Source organism: Branchiostoma belcheri, unplaced genomic scaffold (genome assembly GCF_001625305.1).
Source record: "Branchiostoma belcheri isolate BF01 breed outbred unplaced genomic scaffold, Haploidv18h27 scaffold226, whole genome shotgun sequence".
In the NCBI taxonomy this organism is placed as follows: Eukaryota; Metazoa; Chordata; class Leptocardii; order Amphioxiformes; family Branchiostomatidae; genus Branchiostoma; species Branchiostoma belcheri.
In genome coordinates this window covers 195-18133 of record NW_017803780.1, presented here as the reverse complement: position 1 = coordinate 18133, position 17939 = coordinate 195, and the positions used below count along the sequence as shown (strand labels likewise).

At 40.7% G+C, this 17939-nt stretch overlaps 2 protein-coding genes across 5 annotated transcripts in view; one reads left to right on the top strand and one right to left on the bottom strand.

Moving 5' to 3' along the window:
• LOC109470469 (sine oculis-binding protein homolog) overlaps nt 1–13171 on the bottom strand; it is an 18169-nt gene extending 4998 nt beyond the window's left edge. The window contains exons 1-4 of one of the 4 annotated variants that reach the window (XM_019769424.1): nt 12909–13170; nt 12251–12274; nt 4283–4421; nt 1281–1421 (exon numbers count right to left, since the gene is read on the bottom strand). In XM_019769424.1, coding sequence (XP_019624983.1) covers nt 1281–1421; nt 4283–4421; nt 12251–12274; nt 12909–12992 — 388 coding nt within the window. In that variant the 5' untranslated portion in view covers nt 12993–13170. Of the gene's footprint in view, nt 1–1280; nt 1422–4282; nt 4422–12250; nt 12275–12908 lie in introns of all 4 variants that reach the window. The other 3 variants (XM_019769425.1, XM_019769426.1, XM_019769427.1) reach the window with 3 other exon arrangements.
• A 237-nt stretch (nt 13172–13408) lies between these two features.
• LOC109470480 (tRNA pseudouridine(38/39) synthase-like) lies at nt 13409–17735 on the top strand. The gene is made up of 6 exons (XM_019769443.1): nt 13409–13998; nt 14359–14487; nt 14670–14804; nt 15033–15134; nt 16312–16392; nt 16958–17735. The coding sequence occupies exons 1-6, from the start codon at nt 13615–13617 to the stop codon at nt 17462–17464; spliced, it is 1338 nt and encodes a 445-aa protein (XP_019625002.1). The 5' UTR covers nt 13409–13614; the 3' UTR covers nt 17465–17735.
• The last annotated feature ends 204 nt before the right edge of the window (nt 17736–17939 follow it).

Genomic DNA, 17939 nt, shown 5'->3' with positions numbered 1-17939 from the left:
AATTTTGAATATTTCACTGATGAAAGATACCGGACGGCGTCTGAAACGTCTGACATTATTTTCTTATTTTATCCAGAAGTAAAGATTCAAACTTTTCTTATTAGTATTATCCTGGATGACTAATCTTCACAAACATATCTACATGTAGTTTGATGACATTCTACTTATTTTATCCTCTATGGTACATCCAAAAATATTTTTGTGCACCCAATTTTTTAGGTTGGGTGCACCAGTGCATCTATTCCCAATAATGAATTTCGAGCCCAGCAGAAGTGACCACGTATCTACTATATACACGCTTCTATGAAGCCAAGATAATCTGGCCAAAATATCAGTCCAGCCAAAACAACCGCATCAGGTTACCCTTCATTTGAACTACAACAGGATTAACATCAAGGTCATGTGACAGTGATCGTCACCTCCCATTGGTGGACAATCTGCTGACTTGCGGAAGGGCTTATCTACCTGTCGGCAGCAGCGAGAATTTTGCCCTTCGTTATTCAGCAGCCGCAGATACAAATCAGCTCATTTTTCAATTAAGTGCTGCGCAAGCTGCTCTCGTCAATTAGCGGTATGGATTTATGGATCGGGATGTCAAGGCAAAAAGAGACAGACTGGTTTGAAATTAGAACTGTCAACTTCTGACTTCACAATTAGAAGACAATGCAAGATAGTACGATTTGAACTTCAGTACTTTATTTGAAGGAAGAATAACACAATGTTTCATGCACTGCCTGAGAAATTCTTCCTTCTGCATTTTATTACATTATGAAAAAGGCGAATGCCATTTTGTATATGACAAAGCAAAACCTTGGTGCTTTGAAATCAACCAAATACAATACATGTACAATCAAAGGCAGCTGACAGTAGCTGTAGCTAGACTGACAAACATGTTTTCAGCCTTGTCATAGCCACATGTCACAATCAACACAAAGCAAAACATGTACAGTGCACGAAATACATGTACCCACCTGAAACTTGCAGAGGAAAATTCATAATAACAAAATTTTGGAAGTTACAAAAGCATTGAAGTATTCAAGCAATTTTTGAGGTAGTGACTGTCATGAGATTGAGATCATAAAATAATTTTGATACATGTATCATAATATTAGAAAATCAATTCAATCAATCACACAAAAAAGTATAGTTAATAACTGCTTATATATTAATATGCAAAACTATATTCCAGTTGTAGGCAATTTACAAAATTGAAAGCAACAAAAAAAATAAATTTCGAGACCCCGAAATCCCCCCAGCTTGTCATAACTCCCACTCCTCACCTGGACGGCTGGGCAGAGCGCCATTTTTCACGCCCACCACGATGCCTCCCTGTCCCGCGGCGGCCATGTTGCCGAGGGCCACGCCCGGTGACTGGGAAGGTCCGCCGGCTGCGCCCGTGGAAGACGGCTGGGGACCGCCTGCTGGGAAATAACAACCAGATCAATACTGCCCCTCCAACCACTCATTCTCATCTCATATCGGCAGCTGAGAGGATATAATAAATACTGTAAAAACTTTCGACTGACTGTCTTAATCACTCACAACTTTGGCGATACGTTTAAAATGTTACATCTCTGTCACCAGAATTGTTCAACCTGATTTTAGTTATAAGGCCACACTAATTTAATTTGTTGGCCTCAGAATATCTAGAATTGATGTGACTAACTGGAACATCAAGATAGAAAGAGTGAGGGTCTGTGCCTAATGGTGTAAAGTACATTTAACTTGCTTGGAGTAAATACTAGTAATTTTTTCAGAACTCTGTTCTCATCTAATGATTAGAAAATGAACTGCCAATGAAATTGGCCTGGTGTAATAAACAAACTTGCTTCAAAATGTAATGTATGTATTACGATTGAGGGCAATCTAAATCCATTGAAATGGTTTCTTCCATTTTTATTAGTACCTGTATGTTTGATACCATCTTTCACTACCTGATTCTGTACTAAACATCCCCTTCTAGCGCTAGATAAATCTTTCACCACCCAATTTTCCCCAGCGATGTTTGAATACAGGAAAGAATATCTCAAGACAATAAGCCCCTGTTCTGGGACTTCACTCTCGACTAGTCAAGGCCATGGTGAAACCACACGGTCATAATTCAGTCACAAAATCAATTTTTACCACGGCATATTGGCAACGTCGGCAAAATGTAATTTCCGAATCTTTATGATATCTTGTTCTTATCTGAGCAGGCATTTTGGAAAGTGCTCCACACCACTTGCAGACGAGCGTCTCTCATTCATTACAAGCAGAGTAGGTGAGGAATGCAGCCGATAAATGATTTTCTAATTGTCTGCTCTATGGTGCATTATAATTATGATTTTTTGTAAAGCTATGACAGTATAATAAAATTTGACCTAGTAGGTAGAGTGTTTACTTTGAATCCAGGAGGTTTTGCCATGGTTCAACCCCCAGCCTGGTCATAGACTCATACCAACCACCAAAGACTTTAAAAATGGTACAGACTGCTTTCTCTGCTCAGCACTCAGCTCTTATGAGAAAGAGTATTGAAGTTGAACACACACGGGATATACAAACATAGATGGGCACTGTCCTACACACGGTCACCTAAAGGATTTTGACACATTTTTTTTAATGACAGAACCATCAAAGACGACCTAAAACAACCTTTTATCATAAGACCATTTTGCCCTCCATTTAAACGTTGGTTTCCTCAGCCTTCCAACAGCTATAGGCCTCCTTGCTGTTGCATTAGCACATCTAATATTCCAGTAAATGACTCATTTTGATGCCCTCTTGACTTGAATCCACGCAAGCCACTACGTCCTAATTGCTAGCTTAATATTTTGAGGAATACTTCAATTCTCCTAAGTGACAGAGACATCCTTCGGGACTGGACGGGCAGACAGCTATGCCGAGCACTCCGCACACCCAGATAAAAGGAAACACAAGACCGCATTAAAAGCACAAAGGACGCACCAGCCGTCACAAAGAGATGCATTCGAATTTTTACCAGCTTGTAATTACACCCCGGCACTGGATTTATAGAGGTATAATCCAATTGCGGAGTGTATAAAGTGCCCTCCTATTCATTAAGATGGAGTATTGAATGCAGTGGGGATGATTGAATTACCTGGACTGGGCTGTAAGGGGAAGGCTAAGCAACTCCCCTATCAGGAGAGGGGAGTGAATCAATTAGGCCACATTATGAGAAGATGTTACAATTCGCTGCATCTCCACATCTCTCCGACCGGCCAGGGCAGTCGGGATAAGCTCCCTACGCCGTGTTGTCTCCGCCTTGCCAATGTAGCAATTAACCCTTTTTGTAATCCTCTGGCAAGTGCGACTCCCAGCACTTCAGCTCATGATACAGTAAACTTTGAAATGTTCACGGCAGTTCTGTGTTTGCAGTTTTTTGCATTGACCTCCCCATACACCACGACAAGTTTTGACTGCATTTGAAACTACCTGTGATACAGAATTGCTTCAATTGTGAGCTCAATACATAGCTTAAGCCCTCTTCATTGTTGCAGAATTAATTTCCACAAGGATAAATAAATTTACAGTATATCACAGTAAGGCTAGCTACAGCAGAAAGAGGTAACGCCTAGAGAGGAAGGGTCAGGTGTACAAGAAGCTCATTTGCATAAACTGATTTCTGCTCCCAGCCAATGAGTGATGAATAAAGGATGAGAGGGTATTCAGTAGCAGCCATTACTGCTGCCAGGAGGGATCTCAAGCCAAATAACCCACTCCAGGGTGTATTCTATGTCACAACCTGCGCACTCCTTTGAATGATCCGGCTGAAATATGATTTGCGTGGCAGGGTTCTGGAGTCTCTTTGACTTTGAAAGGGGCTTAGCCCCATGGAAAGATGTAACTAATAGGCATCTCGGCTCCTCTTACCACTACCGTATCTTTGACATGAAAGTTTTGCCCAGAAGCAAACAGGGCATATCATGTTCTTGCTTGGCTGTAATTGTGTAAAGAAAAAGCTGGGAAAGCCAGGCAAAGAATCACTCACAGCTTATCCACTACTTGTCCAGTCTTGATTTGAATAATGTATGCTTTTATACAAGAACGTGTTCAGTTAGAATTCAAAAGCACATTTAACTCTGAAATTTTGACTGGATCATTGAGCAATTAATTATGAATTATGTCTTATAAATACCTCTGACCAACTCTCTTTCAAAACCCAACTAGACTGCCATTTTTCTTTTTAGTGTTCTAGCCTTTCCTTTAGATTCTTTTTTCATACCTTATTTCAGCTGTCGTATTTTTGCACACTCACATCAAAGACTTTTGTATGATGTCTTACCCTCGGATCTTGAGGTAGAGGCACCCTGGTCGACTGTGGCAGTGAATTTCTTGAGGTCCAGGTTTTCGGTGTCTGCCTTGTCCACCTTGTCGTACCCGTACCAGCCAAGAAGTTCATTCATGGTGTGCTCGGCAAAGTCCTGAAGTAAACACAAACAAATAAACAAACAACTTTTATGTTGAACTGAAAAGTTTCAGAATTTTGATAGTACACTGTATTATAAGGCCTCACCAATCTTTTATGTTGATTTTCAGATTTCAAATAAAAAAATATACTTGACTGGAAAATGAAGATGAAAACAGAATGTGAGAGAAAATTCCATCTACTCATATATAGAATATCTGAGAAGCAAGAAAATGAATTGGCCAAATGACGAGGAATTCAAGGATGGGAAGAGTTTTGGAGGTTAAAAGAACAAAACTTCCTGTTTGACCTGAATACCTGAAATTGTCTCAAATTAAAAAAGATAAAAAAAGATTGACATGTCCAAATGTTCTGCACAGGTGTTTCAAGGTGCTGGAAAAGTTTACTACATGTATGTATGTAGATATATCTAATTTTATACTATTCAGGAATTCTATATTTTCTCATGATTAGATGTAAATTTGCATCTTAATCTATTTCTTTCACTTTTTTTGTTCATGAAGGAAAGGCAGTGGTTTGCAATCAATAAAGAAAAAAAATCTACCTAAAATCCAGCGTGACATGACACTATTTGCCTTACTCATGAGTCATTGCCAAAAATTAATATTACCAATTACAACAGAAACATATGCACTGACCAAACACTGTAAACTACTTGTATCAATGACTACTTAAGTCACCAGAATATTGAGTTATACCTAATGCCATGGTGATATATTCCTCCCTGCTTATACACTCTGGGAATGGTGCTTAGTTTCCATTCATGCATATTCTTTATTCCCATTCTGCTCTACCTGACTCCGCTAGGAGGGAGGTGTGACATTCAATCCCGGTCATAATTTTCCACAGTGATTGGCAGGGCATACCTCTGGAATGTACAAGTGTCTGTGGGGAGGGGGGCGGCAGATCAAGTGTCTGTTGGTGTAGCCGAAAGCATGGCAGTTCAACAATGGATAATGAATTGGAAACAATTGCTTGTGAATTATAAATGCCAGCTATAACCTGGATTGGGATGTACACAAGTTCAGAAACTTGTGGCGTGTCTTTTTGGTTGCTCTTTGGTATAATTTACAATTCTAAATTCTACATTTTATAATTCTAAATTTGGAATCTGGAGTGATTCCAAATATAATGTCAACTCTCATAATTTTTCAAGGTACTGTGGACCGCCGAATTTTAAAGAGTGTTATCAAGGCATTCTCAAGAATGTCTTTAACACCTGGATACCTGAAGTGTGCATGCCTTGGGGATTACTGATGCTGTATTACTGGTAGTAGTTCTGTTTAAATTCAGTTTGGTTTGTACAGTTTCAGGGTGTGAGTCAAGTACACATCTTCCACAAAAGCCCTGTTTCCCTGTTTCTTGTTGAATTTTGACTTTTAAATTTCTGGGAACCAAATAAATAAATTGATATGGTCTAATACTGAAATCTTTCAGTTCATATTTTTTGTCAAATCTGCATAAATCTACACAAAATTTGATACTAATCTTTAAGTTCCCATCCACAAAGAGATATACATGTAGGTAGCAGATATGTTTACTGAAAAGCAACTGTTTTGCATCATGCTACTGTTATGACACTGTTATGCTTGAATTTTCACTTTAAAATATCTGGGAACCAAGTAAATAAATTGATACGGCCACCCAGTAATACTTCCAGTTCACATTTTCTGTCAAATCTGCCAAAATCTACATAAGATATAATACTTATCTTGAAGTTCTCATCCACAATGAGATAGGTAACAGAGATATATGTTTACTGAAAAGCAACTGTTTTGCATCAAGGTACTGTTATGCATTATACGATACTGCTTTGCAGCTCATCCTTGTATATATTAGAAGTGCTGAACAAACAAGTTTGAACTCAAGTCAGCCCATGTGTTATTTCTAAGGCAGCCTCAGAGTTACCTGAAACTAGGCAGCAGGCTCCTGTTTCTATCTTGATTACAGTCAAACTCTCGGAGGGACAGGGTTCCCTGGGTTATGTTTCAGGACTCAGTTGGCTAGCTGTCACGGCCAGCATAAGTTACACCTTACAGTGTCAAGAACACTTCCAAGTCCAGGCCTACCCAAACCAGCTGTGGTCCTTAGACTGCCTTTAGTATTACCATAACCATCCCCCACTGTCAAGCTTTGCAAACTTTTCCAGCAAATGTTCTAAATAAACTAGTAACAGATACATACAAGTAACACTAGGTCATGTAGGCTTCCAATTTTGGCAGGTTTCATGTTTGGAGTTTGAGTATACACAGAAGGTAGACTATATCTAGTGACTGACATCATGTGATATGCTTTTGTGAGGGTTAGCCCAATGTCAAGGTTAAAACACCACAAGGTCAACATAACAGACTCTGGGAAAACTGTTACAGTTTCTAACTCAGGTAAATTGTTTTAAGAATTACAAAAATATCACTAACAAAATATTACAAACTGTGCTGAAGTTTTAAAGAAGCTTCACATACCAAATAACCCACAATACTTTCTTTCGACAGGTAAAACAAGTCAAAGCTAGGCAATCATGTACATTTGTAGTATTGAATTGATTCCAAAGTTTAAAACAAGCTAGCAACACTATGACATGGATGACAGGTAAGCATTTTTCTTTCCATCATCATCACTGATTCACACCTATGAAATATCATCAAGTATAAGGACTACCCATACCTCATATATGCATTAATTCCAAATTTTAAGACGTTACACAATGCACAAGGATGTCAGGTAACCCCTTTTATCCATGTATCACTGCGATACCACACATCACACCTGTCAATTATCAACTCAGTTTGACAGGTACACCTAGCCAAAACTGGGCAATCGAAAATGTAGTATTAATACCAAACTGTAGGAAGTTGCACAACAACATCACTGGATGTCAGGTAACCCCTTTTTCCTTCCATCATGACTATGATACCACAGGTCAGACCTGTCAATTATCATTTCAAACCTGACAGGTGTAATAACAGACAGGGTACGCTGGGGCAAGACTACACCCTGCCTGGCACGTCACTGGCTGATGTTAACATACCAGCTGGTTCACCTAGCCTGACGACACAGAAACGGGGCAACCTCCAGGTGTCAGGAGCCACTTCAGAGAGAGAAGTCTTCATGATTGATTTACCAAAGGTTTGATAACAGAACACTTTACAGAAAATATTCTATCAAATAGCCATTTGAAGGACGTATATGTCCAGATTTTCGCTCTGCAACGCTCGAAAAAGTTGAGCACTGCGGAGTAAACATCCAGATAGTACCCAGGCTAGTGTTTGCGTACAGAAAACACAATTCAGCAGTAGTGCTGCAAAGGTTTTTGCGTCAAATAAACCATTCTCTACCTCTCTCTATTTCGTGAAGTTACAATTTGGCTCAGTAGCAACTTTTTTTGGCAAATATCAAATATATTTATAGAAGGGTAGATTTGCTGTGCCCAAGAACCACAGGACAAAGGCAAATGGCGAGCTACCATCAAGCCCCAGCATCAGTCTGCAAGCAAGTCTAACCCTCGGAACACAGGGAACAACAAACGTTAAACCAGATAGAGGGGGGTGGGGGACTGAATAAGGATGGATGCCAGGCTATGCAAATTCCACATTAACACATGAATGCTTCAATAACAATTTTATAATGATAACCTTTCAACATTTGAAATGTCCCATTGGTGCTAATGTTGTACCAATCAGAGCAATGCATGTTTTTAATTAACTCCCCAAAACGTCAGGTCATTGTAGGTCAATCTGCCTCAAAACCACCTGTTTCTGCAGCCAACCAAAAGGAACTCTTTTTTGGACTAAGGCATCGATTCTGTACATCACATTATATCTATAAATACAAAATAAGAAAGTTTTACATAGTGTTATACATATAACTTTAAGTTGTGCACATGTCAGATATTCATATTCATTCGATCAAGTGTGCTACTTGCAGACATTCTTACGAAGGCCTCGGCAATGCCATTTTGAATGAGGTAGTCTCTGGCCACCCAATGGAATGGTGAAAATTAATGTTAAATTCACTTTTCCAAAAGCTGGCTGAGAAGACCATTTGATCACTGTTCCATAATGTTCGTCTGCGATTACCTAACAGTTTCTGTGTCACACATGTGGTCCAGTCAGGAACTTGTCAGATCCAATTAAGGCCACATCAAGTTATTTTCTTGGTTCTCACTTCTCTTAAGAGTAACAAAGGGATAGGGGAACCTTGAATCTGGATTTTTGCATTGATTGTGTACTTCTTGATGAATCTAAAGTTCACCTTTTTTAAAAGTATTACAAAACTAGTAAAAAGAGGCAGTCAGGGATAGAAGACTTCACCCCCTCTGGCAGAAGGTATAGAAACTGCACTGCTCCCTCTGGTAAAGCGTACAGGAACTGCAGTGTGGAAACACACACAAATGCACATACAAACAGACAGACAAGACAAAAACACTATTTCACTCCTAGTTAGAGGTAAGCTATCTATATTCCTTGCATGATTTATACAACGATTCGTTTACATAAGGATTTTTTAAAAGTTGTCAAGTCATTTTTACAAGCTGTAAATATACCAATTCCCAGTGTTAATGATAAAATGCTAGTACGTCTTATAAATGTACATCAGACAACACTCTCATGCTCATCTTCTACCATCATGTCTATTGTATCTTTGTTAGCTTGGATACAAACCACCTGCCTCTTGATATATGCTAATCAACAGATAAACTCTTTATAGCATGGAAATAGGGCAATTCAACAAGGCCCCAGGCCTCATTAAAATAACCCCAGTAGAAATTATATATCGACATAATCAAATTATTATATATGGAAAATATGCATGTGTAGCAGAAAGAAGACAGACATTTCATCTTTTCTCTCCCCCAGCTTTTGATTTTTCCTTTATTTCGTGTCAATTTTGTTAGATGAAGCAAAGTGAAAATTTGATATATTTTGGGTAGGTTTAAGAAAATCTTTAACTTCCTTACATCAATACACAAAATGTTTTGTCTGCCAATTAATTAAGATGATGAAATGGCCAGATTTCTGGAAGCTATTAAAAATAATATAATATAAATAAAATGATATTATCATTAGATAGAATGATTGATGCTGGAAAAAGTGATAATATTTCTCTTCTTTTTACACACTGTACATCAATAGATCTATGTTACCTGTATCATATACTGTGCTAGTTTCAAACAGATCTCCCATCATCTATATGTAACCTAATACTTCAAGTATTCTTATCGTGACTTGAAAGGGACAGAAAAGTGCATTTGTCTGTGGCAGCCCACCTGTATCTGTGTGTATGGGAGGTGACAGTACGGGATGTGTGTTTCCCTGCAGGTTAGGGTAACCTTATCTGCCAAACACAACCTCTCTAGTCCCACCACAATGTAAGGCTCCAACCTGATATCTAAGTCTCCAAGATATCACATCTAAACAGCCTCAGGGAAGAAAAAATATCTTAATTGTGTTTGGATCTTATTTGCTTTCGTCTTAACATAGCACTAAGGCTGTGCCTGAGTGCTTTTTCTTCAATTATTTCCTTCATTTTACCCGTAGGCTACAGTAATTTAAATCCTTGGTTCTCAGCCGTCTCAATGTGAAACTAAAAATAGCAAGACTTAGTTGTCAACATGAAAACAGTGGGCTTGGAGGAAAACTTGCATCTGACTACTAGTATATTCGTTCCCTAAAACTCCACTAATATAACTTTCCCCTCAGACTCAGACATTCCAGTTCAACATTATTTTTAACATCTGAATTATTAGCAAATAAAATTGGTGTGATCTTAATTGTAGATTAGCATGACCAAACATTTGTGTCCTTTTCAAATTTACATCCTTTTCTTGGCTCCATCCCTCCGTCAGTTAGCCACAATAGTTAGCTAGGAAATCTTCAAAACCCGCATATGTCTATAGGTGCTTCTGTACATCCAGAAATTTCTTCTCTACATATATATCTGCAACTTCTTTACAGACCCAAAATTTCCCCATCTTTAGACTGATTCCTCCCCAGAAAAACCCATAACTCACTCCAGCTATTCCCATACACCTTTTTCCTAACGGGCCATGTGGCAACATGCAGTTGAGAGAGTTGTCGATAAAAGTGATATTTAATCATGCATGGGGACACTACCATGCTTTATAATTACCTTGGAGGAATCTGTATAGATCTGTAACAGGAGAAAGTCCCTGCTTTGAAATGAAATCTCTGCAAAGCAGGCAACCCGAAACTGCCCTGAAGATGTGTTCAGAGAACAGGACTAGACCTTTGGCACTTATGTTACCAGGGGATGTTGACTTCAATACCGGCTAGGTGTCCTGTATCCCTGAGAAAACAGTCACCTTGGTAAAAGTTGAAATTCTTGTACCTTGGCTGGTATCGCCTTTCATCCGTGGAGGCCCCAACTTTCAGAACTGAGAGAGCTGGAGACTACAAAAAGGCCGATGTTGTCACATGAGCCTGATCTGACACACAGATATGCAAATGTTTGGGAAGATCCTGCAAAAACATGTCACTGGATAGGTGCGTGGGCTGGCGGGAGCACACAGGTCGGGGATAAGGTTTCACAGAAACAGGCCAGCAGACTTGCTTCAAGTCAGACACAACAATTTTTATCTTGCAGGAAGAAACTGGAGTAAAAATACACCCGGCTTGGGGTTCTGTCTTCTAGTGTACTTTTACACCTATTGATTTTTGAGGGGACGCCTTCTTTTTTTTCTTGCAGGGGGCTGGACAATGTGGGTTTGGGAACAATGCCCACTTACTCTACCCCTCGCTTGGGGACTGCCCCTTTCCCTGGCCTGGTCAATTGTTGGGGGTGAAATATGAAACAAACGACTTTCACCGGCCTTTGTTGTTTCCCCTGTAGGCAAAGTTGACACCTTAGAAACACAAGGTAACAGGGAAGGAGAGCTAGCCACATGCTTGTCATGAGTGATTATATGGGCTTGGGCTATTACATAGGAACTAGTACACTAGCAGAAGGGGGTCGTGTCAAACAATAGACCCCATAGTGGACACCCTTTCAGCACTGGGGGCGTTAGACACTGGACCTGGGGGCACACATACTGAGGTTTTGTCTGTGCAACCCTACACTTCATTGAGGTAATCATTAATGCCCAACAGTGACATTATATTCCACACACTGCTGGAGTTGTAGTGTTGGTTTACTTCACCACAAGACTCCAGTCCCAGCTTTTGGCGTCTGCCACATCTTCGATTGTCCGAGAGACCAATCACAACGGGACAATACACAAGTTAAAGTTCTATTGTATTGTGGCGCTGAATCTCCCTCCAAACAACCAATAGAGACAAAGAACAGAACAGCATAATTAGCATACAGGGTTACTGCCTACTACCTTTCTTACAAGTAAATTTGCTGACAGCTGTTGATTAGAATTTATTCACATTCATATTACAATATCAGATGCATGCAAATACTGATAGATCATGACCACAAAGAAAGTTGCAATTTTACTATTTTTTATGAAATTGCATAAAATTTCTAGAACACAAAAAAGGACAGAGATAGAGGACAGGGTCACAGGGGCATACAAAAAATAGGTGTCTAATATTTTCTACATATTACATAGAAAAACTCTTATATGTCTTTCATGTAAAATTCTTAGAAATTATGAAATCTTATATATTCTTTATTATTCCTCAAGTCAAGTATATTCTTTGAAAAAACAGACTTACCTCAATAAAAAAAATCCTCATGCAAATATTGAGTATCAAAATTACTACTAACGTTACTAGTAATCAACCAAGAAGTTCATTCTCAGGTCTTGTCAGAACAATTTCTATTTCAAAAGAGCACACAACTTACGAGATGGTTCCTTACCTTAAATTCTACTTCATCTTTAGTCTGAAATGATAAAACGGGGGAAGTGGGCTTTAAAATCATTTGACAAAAAAGCAACAACATGACACTTGTAAACAACACAACACAAATAAACCAGACCTGTCAAACAAGAGATGATTATACGACTGTAATCAATAAAAGTTGCAATGTAACCAGGTGTAACAACACACCTGAGTGGCAGGGCACACTCCCTTTGTTTACATACACGTCCCGCCTTTCCCTCCCAACAAAAGGTTGCCCTGGCCCTGTTGAGTGATTATGCTGACAATACACGCCCGGGGCCATTTGGCTGGGTCGGTTGGTTACCCATGGGTGTTCCCTTCCGCGCCCGTTGTTGGGTGGGTGTTTCCTCCTACGATGTCGATTTCCAACACACACACCTGAAATCTACACATCCCCATATAGCACCCACTAGAAATCAGTGCACGGCGCCATCCCAGCCCGACCTGCGATAATATATCGCGCTGGCGATCCCCTGATGGAAGGCAAGAAGCCGACATGACTGTATGGAGGTCGCAAGCCACGCCTATAGCTCGCATTACATCCCCCGAGCCCGGCTGGAATGCATTACAGATGGTGGTTGAACAGCGTTTCTTTTTCCCGAGAAAAATCTTTCCCTTCCCACCGGAAACCTCACCTTCATTTCGTCCGAGAGCTCACTCTTCACCGCCACGGTGGCTTTCTCGCTCCTCTTCCGTGGCGGCTCGCCGTTCTGGTCCATGTTCGGCGGCGGTGAGAGGACGGGAATCGTCGACAGAAGGAGGGAGAACGGCCGGGCGCTCGGCTGGGCGCTGTGAGACCGCCTACTCAGCTGCCATGTTGTTGTGTCCGCATGCAAAATGAACACACGACGAACGGCGGTAATTACTGTCGTAAAACCACTGGACCCGGACTGTCGTAAACTAGGAGGGCATAGTCCACAATGGGTATAGGAGTGTCTAGATTTTTTTACCTTCCTATATCAAAGTTTCACATCCAATTGTGCAAAGTATAATATTACATAAGCAATATTTATATTAACGCAATGATTTTTGTTTCTAAAAACTCTCTAAAACAGTTCATAAAACCTTCACATTTTGATACAAAACAGAAAAAAACTCCTAAACTGAATAGAATCTTCCATTTCGTTTGCGGCATCTCGCACACATAGCGGAAGTTGCATGGTATGCCAGCGCCAGAAAGTTTTTCGCGATTCTTTCTTTGCTAGGATCCCTGTTTCTAGTGTAATTCTCGTGTTTGTGCGAACATAGGCTTCTGCATACTGTCGACACATCCAAGATACCGGTAGGTGTGACTTTTTGGGTCTGTAGCGCTAGAAAGTTGCCCCCCTCCCCACCAACACGATGGCCCTCTCCGAAACTCGAAAACCCGAAGAGCTTACGAGAGAGGAACTGATCGTCAAAGTAAACCAACTCCAGGAGATTGTATCAAGGCTAGAAAGCACCAACAACGCAACAACAGAACAGTCGGTAACACAGAAGAAACAGCGGAAACAGAAACCGCAGAGAAAATTTGATTTCACCAAGTACAACACGAGACACGTGGCTCTGAAGATCGCTTACCTTGGGTGGAGCTATGACGGGTTTCAGAGTCAGGACACCACTGACAACACCATCGAGGCACGGCTGTTTGAAGCTCTGACCAAGACAAGGCTGATAGAGAAGAGACAGACGTCTAACTACCACCGGTGTGGGCGAACGGACAAGGGTGTGTCTGCCTTTGGTCAGGTGAGACACTAGAATATAAAATCATATCATGCTATGTACAAACTTTTGTATACCTCTTTTGGTTAGATCATGCTGTCAATAGTGGAAAAAAATTACACAGTTTACAGGATCATCCTGTGAACAGTAGGAAAACTTGCACTATTGACAGGATGGTCCTGTCAATAACAGAAAAATCTGCACTATTGACAGGATGGTCCTGTCAATAAGATCAGGCAACGCTCCAAGATGAAACAAGGACTATATTGTGTATTAACTCGAAGTGTCAGTAAAAGGAGTGAGCATGCATATAGTAGCATCACAAGCATAGTGTATCATTGTGCAATCTAGTCACTGTTGTCTTTCTCGACCCACAACAAACAGGTGATTTCTCTGGACTTACGGACCAATCTGACAGAGGGCGCAGGTGTCATCCCCAGACCTGAAGGAACAGCCAACCACAGAGAGGGAGACAATACGACAGAAATCAAATATGTTTACATCCTCAACAAGGTACATCATTAATTGTAATAATATATCATCAAAGAATACGGTAAAAATTTTGCTGAAAATTGATTTGATAAAAGTTGTGAATTATTCTTGCATGTTGTATGTCTTCCTCCAAAAAAACAGGGTCTTAGCCTGGGCTCCCAGACTTCAGAGCTTGCATTTTTCTCCATGTGTATTGTATGTAGGTCCTCCCCCCAGACATAAGGGTCCTCGCCTGGGCACCTGTGGACCCAGACTTCAGTGCCAGGTTCAGCTGTCAGCAGAGGACGTACAAGTACTTCTTCCCTAAAGGAAACCTGGACATCCAGCGCATGCATCTAGTAAGACATGTTACTTATACACCAGGTAGTGATGGTAGATGTACTGTATTCGGTACTAGTTTCTACTACAGGATTCAACTTGCTCTTTTGTTTTATATGTCCAGTTTTCTGATTGCATTTTTCTTACAGCTACCTGTATGCTAACATCTTTTTAGGTATTTTGGTATGATGATGCAATATAAAAAGAGACCCTGTCAGTCATTTTGTCATGTTTCTGTTCCCTAACAGGCTGCCCAGAAGTTAGTAGGAGAGCACGACTTCAGGAACTTCTGTAAGATGGACGTTGCTAATGGAGTGGTCACCTTCATCAGGAGGATCATGTCTACTCGTGTAAGATATCAGTAATGTACTTAACGGTGCACACCCCAGTTCTTCCGCGACAGGGGTCCGCGATAGTCCGTTGTAAAAAAGTGACGAAAGGGTTTTGAGGGTCCAAGTTTGAGGTGACATTTCTTATAAACTGCCACGAAGTATCATTAAACATTAACATGGCTGAAGAGTGTAAGAAATGGTGATTTTGGGGTGAAAATTTCTTTTGGCTCCGAACCTTACTTCCAGGTATCCTTGCGCGCCAAGTGTAATCCGCCCGTTTGACCTAGTTTTCGCTCTGCGGCTTCGTAGGGGTGGATTTGTAACCCCTCGCGCCGTGGACTGTTTAGAAAATTACAGTACTAGAATTTTCTTTATAATTTACTCGGGTATAGTCAAGGCTTGGGTCTTTCTGCCAGCATCAATCATTTCTGCCGGAAAATTTTTTTTTGTGGGATTATCCTACGCGAAAATTCGCAATTTTGGGCATTAATTTTGGAGTGAAAATAATGTTTTTCCGTTGATTTTACCAAACTTAAAAAGGTTGAAGAAACCAAACTCAGCTTGTCTTGTAGCTGAAGAGATATCCTTTCGTCCCATATACAGTTATTCTCCTTCCGAATTATTCCACGCCAGAGACGGTCGCTAGATTTGAGGGTGTGCAGCTTCGAATAGAGGCCCCAAATAAACTGGGGTGTGCCCCCTTAATGGTACACTATGAGTTTCAGGCAAGGGCTTTATAGACATTCTAGGTGTGTTATTCTGTCCCTACACCTTAGAGTTGTATAGATACCGGTACATGTATTAATTAAGACTGCTGATTTTGGAAATGAGATATTATTAAGTATTGTAATCAAGTGGACTGCTAAGCTTAGATGGGCCCAACTTGGCTGTTGAACTGATGTTAGCCTGAATCCAGCTTTGCATGTAAGTCTGTTGTGTCCTTGCAGCAACTACTGGAGGCTACAGCTTAACAAGACTGATTTTCTAGCTAAACTACAAAGATTCATCAACAATACATGTATTAAAGTTGCTGCAAAATCTTTTTAGATTTTAACCTTCTCACTGCTACCTTACCTTATCTGTAGCCTATTCAAGTTTGTTGCCTGAAGGTTATCTTGGCAGGAAGAAGGTTAAAAAAAAACTCCAGACAAGTGTTTCCTGTTATTACCTGATTGACCTTTACCCCCACTGCCAGGTGCATGTGACAGGTGAGGAGACAGGTGGTTACCAGATGTGTGAGTTCCAGGTGGTCGGCAACGCATTCCTGTGGCACCAGGTGGGTTTGTCACGGTCTTGAACCTCTAACCTGTGATCTGTGTATTGTTCTGATGTAAATGTATCCAATACTCTATTAGTGTGTATTGTTTAGGCTTAATGATATGTTATAATTACTTTTCTCCAGTGCCAGTGTTATTGCTCTGTTTGTTAAGTAATTCCATTATTATCCGTAGTGACTCTGCAGTGAAATTTGGTAATGGACTCAGAGACAGCATCATGCAGGCTTCTAAAGATACATGCGGTTCCATTTGAAAGTTGTTGGGGGTTGGAAGGACAAAGGACAGGTATGACAAGGAAAGGAACCACAGGGGAAGGAGGAAGGCATTCTTGTCACCACCTCGCAGATTTTATCATAGTTGGATCGGATAAAACCAGCCAATGCCCATGGCTGTCATACTTGCTAAACAATATAGGTACAGATACAATGTTTTCAAATTTAGAACACTGGAAATCTGTTTTCCCCTTCTTTTTTCTTAAAAAAACTCTCAAAATAAATGAATTTACAGCATTCTGCAAAGTATCTGTATTACGTTAAACTCGACCTTCTCTTCCCCTTTGAACAGGTGCGATGCATGGTGGCTGTCTTGTTCCTGATTGGCCAAGGCCAGGAAGAACCGAGCATCGTGGACGACCTTCTGGACATCGACCGCAATCCCAGGAAGCCTCAGTATCACATGGCCTCCGAGCTGCCACTGGTCCTGTACGACAGCACGTTTGACGGTGTGAGCTGGATCTACGACCACGACACACATGAACAGACCTTACACCACCTCCAGAAGGTGTGGTGTGGCCACGTCATCAAGACAAACATCGTAAAGAGCATGCTTGACTCTCTAGAGAAAGTGGAAGTACAGAAAGATGGAGAGGAGGGAGGTGAAGTTGAAGGAGAGATGGAGGACGAGGGAAGTAGAAGCTGTGTGGAGATCTTGAAACAGAATGAGTCGTTGATTGAAGGTACGAGAACTAAAGTGTACCGGCCACTGCTAGAGAGACCCATGTGTGAGAGCCTGGAAGACAGAATTGAACACTACTCAAAGAAGAGGAAACTTGACAATGATGAATCATCATGATGGACAGTTGTCAGATCACAGTACTAGGCGGGACAAGTATCCAAGCGCAAATCTACGCCGACTCAACACGCACCATAATCCAACTTTTACAGTCTCAAAACTGACGTATTCCTCTAACATTTACCACAGGTTCTGTCTCGATGCCATGCACAAAACAATCTCTGCACCCTTCCCTAGTATTGTGTAGCACTACTTTGTGCCCGGACTACTTTTGACTACGGGGTTCGCCCATGAATACTGTGTTGTGCGGCCTTAAATGGATGGCATCCCTTGGAACCCCAAAACTCATGCGAGCGTGCGAATAAAAAATGTTTGGCAAAAAAAAAAGTTGATTTCAACATGAAATCTACGTGGTCATGTAAGGTCTTTTTCGTTTGATTTTAGCATTTTTACGACATTGGTATCGTTTTCCAATATTTTTTTTCACAACTTACGGTGAAAACAAGGAATAATCAAATTAACATGGCCCTATCCC

Bases quoted from the DNA above. Each gene is read 5' to 3' on its own strand.
- LOC109470480 (XM_019769443.1), top strand. From the start codon at position 13,615: ATGGCCCTCTCCGAAACTCGAAAACCCGAAGAGCTTACGAGAGAGGAA. The intron at 14,488-14,669 runs GTACATCATTAA...TATTGTATGTAG, and splicing joins ATGTTTACATCCTCAACAAG to GTCCTCCCCCCAGACATAAG. The intron at 16,393-16,957 runs GTGGGTTTGTCA...CCCTTTGAACAG, and splicing joins ACGCATTCCTGTGGCACCAG to GTGCGATGCATGGTGGCTGT.